At 36.6% G+C, this 10,945-nt stretch overlaps 1 protein-coding gene across 1 annotated transcript; it reads left to right on the top strand.

Moving 5' to 3' along the window:
- Positions 1-194: 194 nt before the first annotated feature.
- Positions 195-10,536, top strand: inpp5ka (inositol polyphosphate-5-phosphatase Ka). The gene is made up of 14 exons (XM_077612063.1): positions 195-307; positions 578-668; positions 2,090-2,194; positions 2,279-2,387; positions 2,463-2,579; positions 3,473-3,648; positions 4,438-4,549; positions 4,686-4,795; positions 4,909-4,935; positions 6,905-7,127; positions 8,037-8,174; positions 8,259-8,342; positions 8,409-8,513; positions 9,043-10,536. The coding sequence occupies exons 2-14, from the start codon at positions 607-609 to the stop codon at positions 9,136-9,138; spliced, it is 1,464 nt and encodes a 487-aa protein (XP_077468189.1). The 5' UTR covers positions 195-307; positions 578-606; the 3' UTR covers positions 9,139-10,536.
- Positions 10,537-10,945: the final 409 nt, after the last annotated feature.

Below are 10,945 nucleotides of genomic sequence, written 5' to 3'. Positions count from 1 at the left end.
GATGCAGTTTTTAATATGTATCGTATCTTGTGCTGACCCGGCCCGTCTGTCAAATTTTTAAAGTCAATGTGGATCCCCAGGCCGAAAAGTTTGCCCAACCCTGAACTAGAGACTAAATCCTGAGCAATTGTTAAAGAGATCCCTTTCAACTCTGGGAAGTCTAGCTTTTATTTTGAAGGGACAGACGCTCTTCCGCAATAGGGCGGTCCCATCAGCGCGGGTAGCAAGTACTACAGTAAATAGTAGATGGCTTCTTTTACAGTCACGTCACGAAACTACGAAAACAAACGCCTCATGACCGTATCAGGTACAAGTAAACATTGGATTTTGCATGTTTCTTTAATTTGCATTCGCATTTTATATCATCGGAATCTCCCCCGATTTTGTTTATACTCCGTTCGATCGCGGAGTAAAATATGTACATACTATGAGAACGATTTATCCATGTAACTCGATTTACCGACTAAAACCACTGTATACTTTTCATTTTATGATAGTAGAATGTAAACAGCGTTCAGCACAAAAATATATTATAAACATGAACCTGTACTGTGGTGCTGCCTTGTGTGTTATTCAGTTTGCCACCAAGCGGCATAACTCTCCGAAATGTCATCGTTGGAGCGAAATGGGGGTCTACAAAAGGGGGACTACGATGGAGACAAATTTAGGTAAAAGTAAAACCTTTTGAACATACCACCAACACATTTATTACAGCGGTTAAGTGTGTTGAGAGACCGCAAGAATGTTGTATAATCAAAACGTGTCAAGTCATGTACAATTTGACATTGAAATCTGTTTTTTAATGTTTTTATGATTTGGTATTATGACATGGGACAGAACATTGCTCATGCATCACGTCGGGTTATTAAAAAATAAAAATAAAAATCACATTTTCCCTTTACCATGTTGTTTTTGTTTGGGTAACAGAAGTACTGCTCATTCCAAATTCCAATGTAATAATAATGTAATTAACACAAGGCAACTGTAAATGTCACAAAAGCCTACAAATCTATTTAAGATTGCCTAAAGAAATAAAAGCCATTTGTCCAAAGGAAAAAAAAAACAACAGCTTATAGAGGGACTTAACCTTCAAATGTTAATTAAATTTTATTAAAAGTTCTAAATCCGCTGTACTCAATGAGATTAAACATTTGGAAAACAACAGAGGGCTGCAGAAACGGTGCCAGTTGCCTAATTAGAAAAGTCGCATGCTGTTGCTTGTTTGACTCTACAGAAGGCATCACTAAAGCTGATTTCCTTTTGTGGCATTTGTTATTTTGCAGCCGTTCGCTTCCAAATACAATGCTCGCTTTCACTACTGGTTTCTGTGGCTCTCTTCCAAGAAGACAGCTGACACTGCTCTCACATCAACACTATTATTATCACCCAGCTAATGAGCAATCCTACAGTTGCAGTCTCATGGACTGTCATTTAGTGGAAAAGCTGCAAGGTGGTCACAACTAATCCAGGATAACTAAAAATAATAAATAAACTTTTGAGAAAGGTAGTTGCATAGGCATTATACTAATTAATGTTATATATGGATCTTCTAATAACACAACATTGACATACTTTGGAACAAATACACGAATTATTGCACTTTACACTGACTTTTGACTGACTACTGTATTGGCCCGAATATAAGACGACCCTGATTATAAGACAACCCCCTCTTTTTTAAAAAAAATTTGAACACCAAATTCAATTTGTATCCACAGAATAATGACGGTAAATCTGAAACAAATAATTATAACAATATATTCCAGAGAAAAAGCATCTTATCTTGCCTCAATCATGCAAAAAATGTCTATGACATCTTAATATCTGAACATTTAAATATGTCAACTAAAGTGCAATCACATTTGTAAATGCTTCTGTTTTTTTAAATGTAAATGAACCAGTCTACTGTGTTAAAACGACAAAATTGCAATAACTGCATCAACTTGAGTTCTGCACCTAGGAGGACCAAATCTAGACTAAATTCTTATCTTGAACTTGCACCAAAACTCCATAGGCTGCTAACCACTTTAGTCCCTTTTTGTATCTGACTACTGACACTTGCAACCCTTTTCATCATTTTTTCCCCCAGGCTACAAATGGTAACATGGAATGTAGCCACATCTGATCCCCCAGTTGACATAAGCTCACTTCTCCATTTCGATTCTCCAAAGGCTGCAGACTTCTACGTCATTGGGTAGGTGCTACAGCAAACAGAAACTGTTAGTCAGTTTATACACCAAGGATAGACCAAATGTTTCAAAATGGACGTTTATGTAAGCCTGCAGGAGGTGTATTCCGGACCCCTGAGGTTCATGTCGGATGTTTTATTTGATGACCCTTGGAGCTATGTGCTTATGACTGCCTTAGCACCAAGACGATATGTGAAGGTAATCAAAACCTATTTACGGTTTTTATTGAAATGCGTGCTTCAGAATTTGCTTTATGGATGACATGCATTTCAGGTGGCCTCTATCAGAATGCAAGGTCTGTTGCTGCTACTCTTCTGCAAACTGGAGCATCTTCCGTTCATTCGAGACATCAAGACCACATATACACGCACAGGCATCTTTGGCTATTGGGTAAAATTTACTTACTAAACGTACAAAAAGGTCAAAAATCCCAATCGAGCAATTTGGCCTAATTTTGGAGAGATACAGTAGAATGTGTTTTCTTTCCTACAACCTGTAATTAACCAAAATAATCTTACATGCATTCCATTGTGTTTCACAAAAACAACAAATCATGTCAGTTAGAATGTTGTTCACTCTTTTTGTCTATTGTGCATTGCAACAACTGTCAAATTATATAAGTACCTAAAATGAGCTTAGTAAATTTATAGTATAGCCATGTAGGTTGAAGACCAAGCACTTGCTGACATCTGATTAATTTAATGTAATGAGTATATAAAAATGTAATTAATCAGGTCCATGGTCAAAGTGTCACCCTTGTAAAATTATTTTTTTGAACAACCAATGTTACAGTACTGTTCTAACACTCTAAATCGAGAGGATGTTGATTATGTCCATCCTGGCTAAAAGACTCCAATGTAAACTAAAGTAAAAATTTAATACTTAAAGAAACTATTAAGCGTTTGTACCTGTTTTCTTAGCTACCTTTTTTTTCAAGCTGTTTGGAGCATATCTGCATTTCGTTTTTCTCAGTAACTGTATTATACTGTAAAAGAGTTACTTTGAAAAGTATAACTACTTTTAAAAGTAAAAAATAAAACCTTGTACGTTAAATTTAATGGTGGGCAAAGATTTGGTGAACTGCTTTAATTCTAATCACCTTTACATACTATTTTCTATTAAGCATAATGTGAATGTCATTTACTTGCAGTTTTGATTTAAACTTTAGCTGTCAAATGTTTAAAGTGGAAAGTTCCAAAGTGGACTTCTTTAAATCAACATTTTATTGAATGCTTGCTCTTCCTGCCTATTTGTGAAGAAATCCTTTTCTTTGTTCATCTCAGGGCAACAAAGGAGGCGTGTCCATTCGTCTGTCCTTCTATGGACACATGCTCTGTTTCCTCAACTGTCACCTGGCAGCACATATGAAAAATGCACCCGATCGAGTGGTCGAATTTGAGCACATTACGGACAAGCAGTCCTTCAGCTGTGAAAAGGCTGAGCGAATTCTTGATCACAGGTGAGAGAACATGGAGTGGGATTTTGAAAGTCGGTGAAAGACGCGTTAAGGTTGAGAATAACAGTCCAAAACACTCAGGTTATTATTATTTTCAATAACATAATGACATTTTTAGTTCAAATGAACAACTGTGAACTAAACTATCCACTCACTCGCTAGATTACAGATTAATTAATTACATTCTCTCCAACCTCACTCACAAAGAGCTGCTATTCTAACAGAAGTTAAAAGAGGTTTGAGTTAGATAAGTGAATTAATGTTTGATAGCTGATATTCAATTTTGTACATAGTTTACTTTCTATTTTAAAACTTGTTTTAAACTATTTTTACTTTGCTACATTATTTCCTATGTGTCGGTAGCTGTGTAATAGTTTGATAACTGCATGATTAATTGACATTTTGATACATTTGTTTTATCAAGTGTATGAAACTAGTTGCGCTTCCATTAACTCAGCCAGAAGCAGTTTCAAAAAGTTTTTTTGGGGGGAAACATTGCATTATGAGCAGTTACTGTAGTAAACAGGAAGGGTAAAAAAAAGGGTATAGGACTAGATTATTAGGTAATACTGGTTACTGTTTACAGCCACAAAAGTCAGGGCGAACCAAAATTCTTTTAGTTCAACGCAAAATCATGTTTGGTTCTTGATTGTTTAGTTTGCCAATTATTTTCATATTGTATGCCTTGATTTTTTTCAAAATCTCACTGGATACCATGTTATCTTCAGCATGTGAATAACCTCTGATTTTTGAATCTCTCTCTTTTTTCTCGGTTTGTTCTGTGCCATCAAGGCTGGTCTTCTGGTTTGGGGATCTCAACTTTCGAATTCAGGACCATGGAATGCACTTTGTCCGAACATGTATAAGCAATCAAAACTACAGTTTGCTCTGGAGCAAAGACCAGGTTGGATGCCTGCCTATTCACATTCCAGTAGCATTTTTTTTAACGCAGACTAACTCGGATACTCTTAGTCATGGTTTATTTGTGTGTTTAGCATGGGCGATCAGTCATGGAATTTATTTCATGGTGGTGTTTTCAGCTAATTCTGATGAAACAAAAAGAGAAGTTGCTACAAGAGTTTGAGGAAGGACCCCTTGACTTTCAGCCAACGTACAAGTTTGACGTAAACACCGATACATACGACAGCAGGTAGCAGAAACTTTCATTCTAATGAGTTGTTGCCACACATCTTCAAAACGTCTTATATTTCCCGCGACGATGGTATTCATACATGTCATCTGCTCCTTCTGTCACCTTCACAGGCGCTACAGGACATGGTTTGCCTTTACGTAAGACTTTAACACATTTATGTCCACACTTTCTTGTTGTGGATGTAAATGCCATTTAACAGCACGTTTTGAGAAAATAACGTATAGTCTCTTTACAATAACTTGGCATTTTTACGTTCTAACTCATGAAGATAAACAAAGAACTAATCATTTCTCTGGATAATGTCCTCTGAAAAAGTGACAACAATAAATTATTAAAGACCAAAATGGGAGAGAGATGTGCAAACCTCACACCGGCAAAAACTGAATGTTATGCTGTTTTACCATCACTTACACCGACTGGGTTGACTTGATAGTTAAGATTCCTCTCAATCATTTGGTGGAAATTGACCCGATACTGTTTGCTTTAAAAGAAACCATGTAGCTATTAACAAAAGCAATAATGCATGTAATTATAATAATGTCTTTTCTTTAACACTGCCTTTTCATTTTGTCGTGAATGCAATACTCACATACGGTCAGCATGAAGAGCAAATTCCCAACATGCATTGTCGACGTTTGTGTACAAACTTATTCATAATTAGTCCCCTCCAAGAATCACTGGCGAAAAGGTTTTGCATCCAGAGCTTGATTTTTTTCCCCCCTACCAACATTAAAAAAACAACCTAAGATGAAAAGTTCTAAAACAAATTAATGTGAGAATTTTTCAATGAATTTATTTAGAATACCAAAACACTAAAACTAAAATTAAAGGGAAAAAGAAATATTCTACACTTGGCCCTGTATTCAGTGGACTATTTTGATTTCCGTGAAAGATGTTGAAAGTAAATTTTTGTGATCGTGGAATCACCGGACGCATTCCAATTATATATATTTGTAACAGGTCTGTTTACGTAATGCCAATTCAAAAATAAAATTAAAGTAGGAAAAGCGGTCCTAATCGTTGGCATATATTTGACCAAATAATAGAAAAGGTATTATATATCACAATTCTGATGGCCGGTATCTTATTTTTTTTCCATGTCGCAAACCACTCTTTGTCCATATCAATATGCTTTCACCATGTGTAACAGCTTATTCATATGGTGGCTTGGGGCAAAACCTGGGGGTCCCGCCACAGCTGTGACATTACACCTAGCATGCATGACGCAAAGTCATTCATTACATGTTCTATGTTTGTTGGAAATAAGCATGCACGTTGGCTTGTACCATCTTGGAAATGACAGATTTTATGGCTGTTTGTCATCACCAATTGAAGTTTACAGCTTTAAAACGGACACATACAGCAAATATGTCAAATCTGTGGACCAGAGGGCCCTGCAAACTAATTTTATTAGTTTGTTTTTAAATCTATTTAAAATGCTTGAAGATAACTACTGAAAACATGTGCCACACACATATAGCAATGTCACAGCTGAATGCCAGTAAACTGTAGTTGTGCTGCTTTGTAAGAAGGTGCATACATCGGCATAGGTTGATCTACAGAATGGGTAACATAGTTTGACTCTGGTGTTTAGAGTTGATATAAATGACCTAAAGTGAGACTTGTCTTCAGTTATCATATATTTGAGCAATCTAAACCCTCTTTCACATCTTTTCTATGAATGACTCAGTCAGTACTTACCGTACTTTCTGAGCTATAAGTCACACTTTTTTTCATATTTTTGGCTGGGCCTGCAACTAATACTCAATTGCGGCTTGTGTCTTTATTTATTTATTTTCATTCTGACCACAAGAGCCAGTTATGTCGTTTGTTTTAGGTGTTAATTATCTGAAAAACTTATATTGTCCGGTACGACAGTCCTTTCCCTCTTCATTGTGCATTAGTTTGCTGGTTTGGCTTATACTCAGTTACGACTTATATTCCGAAAAATAGGGTACTTTCCTTTTATGACAATTTAACATTTTGCATTCATGTGCGATGGTAACATCTTAAAAGCGTGTTGTGAATAAATCTAATGCAAATACGGGATATTTGAATAAAACGGTTTTGTTCTCTGTTTGTCTTCATTTTATAACCATCAACCAGCACTAAGAAGCGCAAGCCCGCCTGGACGGACAGAATTCTGTGGCGCCTCAGACCAAAGCAGACTGGCGGGCAAGACAAAAACGGCGACAGACCGGACGTGAGGGATGTCAAGCAGCTAGAAGCTGAAGAATACCCTTTAGCGATCAGACAGGACTTGTACACCAGCAACATGGAGTATAGCATCAGTGACCACAAACCTGTGACCGCTATCTTCACACTAGAGGTAAATGGCTTGCATCTCATCAATTCATGTACTTTATGTGGCGTATATTAGGGAAGTTCCATTTAGTCATTCATTATCCGTACCGCTCATCCTCGCAAGGTTAGCAGGGGTTGCTAGTGCCTATCCCAGATCAATTTGGGGCAGACTACACCGTAGACTGGTCGCCAATCAGCCGTATGGCACACAGAGAGACAGCCTACCATTCGCACTCACAATCATATCCGCTAACGATTGGGAATTGACCCCATGTTTTCCGAAGTCAGGGGTGTGAACCACGACACCATCATGTGGCTAGGGATGTTCCAATCACATATTTTTATAGGGTTAGTTTGGAGATGTATTTTAGCAGGGGAAAAAGCACATTTTTTTTCAATCTGAACAAAGCTATTCCAAAGACTTAACCATATAAAAGCCTTATTAGACGAATAAACCTGTATAAAATATATAGTTGTCATCCATTGTGATAAATTGATCTATTTTGGTTGTGGATTTTCTTGATTTTTATGCTGTCGCTGACCATTTTTGTTATAGTAAATGAAAATGAGATGTATATTGTCTAAAATAAGTACCGTATTTTTCAGACGATACGTTTAAGAATACACAACGAAGAGGGAAAAAACGTATAAGTCACTGGAGTATAAGTCGCATTTGTGGGAGGCTATTTTGTATTTTTAAATCAGAAACCAAGAACAAACGTGTTAAAGTAACAGGAGTAAAATGTAAGCCCCTTAATCAAAATGGATTGGACGTCCACTGCCATTATTATTTTTTATTTTTTACCCGATTCTCTTAAAATGTGATTGGCCCAATTTGCAATCAAGTGATTGTATCGGGGCCATCTCTAGTGTAAATAGTTTGCTCTTTCAACTTAAATGACACATTAAAATCGGATCTCTTTGTTGCCTTCAGCTAAAGAAGATGTACACAAATCCACTGGTGTACCTACAGGCTGAAGGCGAATGGAGCGCAGACATGGATGCCATGCTGCTTTACAGTCCGCTGCAGTCGTTCCCTTCCAGTACATGGGACTGGATCGGGCTGTATAGGGTCAGCTTTACAAACAATTATCCCCCAGGAACTTTAACTTGAATCTTATGCTTAAAAAGTCCTGACGTTTTCTGTGAAATTCAGGTTGGTTTTACGAGCGTGTCGGACTACATCACGTACTCGTGGGTCAAAGATGATGAAGTGTCCATCAACGAAGACGCCATTAAGGTAGTAAATCGATAATGGAGTAAATTGGGTGATATTAGAAGGTAATCCTGTGTATTTGTATTTTAGGTGTATGTGAGTAAAGAGGAGATCCCAGTGCGTGGAGGAGATTGCATGCTGGGATACTACAGTAATACACTGCAATGCATTATTGGAATCAGTGAACCATTCAAGGTGAGTGCTGTTCAAATATGTGTATTGAATACTGCTTTTGAATGATTGTCTACCTTTTAAGAGAGTATACAACTGATCAAAAATTAGCTGTCTATGGTAACTCTCTGGGCAACTCTAAGAACCCTTACTAGTGTACATACTTCAAGCTAGCCAATCGGTTTTGTTTATTCCCCTCAAATGTTGCGTTACGTATTTAAAAAACATCTGAAAATGCACATTTGGTGAAGGATTCCATCTTTGTTCAAGCATGAGACAATCATTGCCAAATCCTTACTATTATGCACACTCTTTATACTGCATCTTTTATTGTAAAGTATAGCTACCCTGCCCCAGAAAATTACTTTGTTCTTGTCAATTGGACTAGGTTTTCTGGAATTACATCAAATGGAATGTGGCAGCAGAGTATATTCAATTAAAAAGAAAATTAATAACAGAGGTAGCAGTACTGTATGCCCTCCCCAGTTGACAACTACGTTGCTCAGGGTGTCAAAACTCAGATTAAAGTAACCCTCGACTCCTTCTATTTTAGGTCCATGAGTCCAAGGTGGTCATTGAGGAGGGTTTACTGCATGAGAAGACCATCAGTCTGGATCAAATTGTAGCAAATGAACACTTTCATAACTGAGATAAGATTTTTTTTTTACTCTGGTGTACCAAATTTAAACAAATCTTTTAATGCCTTTTTTAGTAGAATAATCTGTTTAAATACTTCAAACCCAGCCAGTGTTATTACCACTACTACCTGCAACAATTAGTAACCTTTTTTTTTCTTTTTACTCTGGTGTACCATAACCCATCAAATCTTTTGATATATTTTTGTTCATAGAATAATCAGTTTAAAAGCTTCATTCCTACACTGCATAATTAAAATAAGCAGGTTAAATTCTTCACTCCCACAGTCCACTAATGACTCCCCGCAACCACTTCTAACTGCAACCATCCGAAAACTACGTATAGTATGTGTGAAATGACATCATGAACTACGGATGATGCAACGCTTTGATGTAAGCCAGTGCATGGATCATGAAGAGTGCAAACAAATGCATCAGGATAAAGTAACGTTAGTATGTTTCTGTACTGCCAAGGACAGGTCAGTTAGTTTAAAAGTCAAGCACTGGTGTGGGCTTTGCCTACTTTTACAGGAAAAACAAACAGGTTGGTGAAAAATAATTTGTGTGTTCACTGTAAAGATGACTGAATGCTGGAGTAAGTGATAAGAATGCAGATTATGCACGATGGTTTTGCCTTATCCCCCTTTACTTGTGCACACTGTTTTTACATTAGCCTCCTTTAAAAAGGCAACATTAACTTCATAGTAGGTCGTTGTGTAGAAGTTGCTCTGTCAATGCTGTTGTGTGAAAGCTGGATCGATTTGAACGGTTCACTATTTCATTTGAATTGTTTATAAAAGCTTATTGTGTCCATGCCCATAGCTGTCAAAATACTGCTGCTAGAAGAGTTAATTTACTCTCTGATTAACTTCACGTACTCCTGGTGGACTTGAAAACAGATTTGTTTTATAGCGTCTTCAAATAAGATGAGCTAAAACAGATTTTCTTTAACTACTTAATATGCTTTTAGCATCATTCAGTTTTCAAAGCAATATGTCTTAATATACATTTTGTTAATAGATAATATCAATATACCGTTATGATATATATTGTTGGGATTTTTTTTGCAAAGTATGTACAGTATTAGTTTATTGAAATGGGCAAGAATATTTTGTTTTGTTTCAGCGAGTGCCTTTTAAAGTTTGCTCGTCCCGCAAAGTATGCAGTATTTTAACAAATATATATTTTTCACAACTCTTGTACTGTAACTGAGGCATTTTACAGTTTTAATACTTTCTTTAGTGCATTTTTTTCTTTCACCTGTACAATGGTTGTTTATAGTTTTCTGGAATGTATAGACTGCAGAAAACTGATTTATTGTATAGAACTATAGGCATGTAATGTGCTATACCAAAAAGACCAAACATTTCTCGCCTTGAAAATACAATTATTAAAAAATATATATAAACGTATTTACGTTTTTGTGCGTTTTATTTTGTTAGTTGAAAAGTGACTGTCATTCATCTATTATTGACATTAGAGTTGTTTAACAGTTTGTTAGGTGTTGCCATAGTAACTTAGCTCATGTCCATTCGGTGGCTTCAGAAAGTTGCTTCCCTGCAGCCAAGAGGTAAACGAGAAAGAATAAAAAGACAAAATTGAATCCTGCTTTGCTAAAAATTAACTAGAAACGTGACTCAAAAGTGTGTTTCAACCTGTGGCTGTTCTGTGATAATTTTAGGTTAACGTCAACGTGTTGCAAAGTCAAATTGTTAGTATTGCTGCAGCTAAAGTACTCGTTATTTGGATAAGAAACACAAAGGACGCGTTACCAAACGCATTCATTCGAAAGACGTCTTCCCTTCTTTTCTAACAGTTGGC

Source organism: Stigmatopora argus, chromosome 10 (assembly GCF_051989625.1).
Source record: "Stigmatopora argus isolate UIUO_Sarg chromosome 10, RoL_Sarg_1.0, whole genome shotgun sequence".
Taxonomy (NCBI): Eukaryota; Metazoa; Chordata; class Actinopteri; order Syngnathiformes; family Syngnathidae; genus Stigmatopora; species Stigmatopora argus.
The sequence above is the reverse complement of the archived record's forward strand: the minus strand, read 5'-3'. Positions and strand labels throughout refer to the sequence as shown.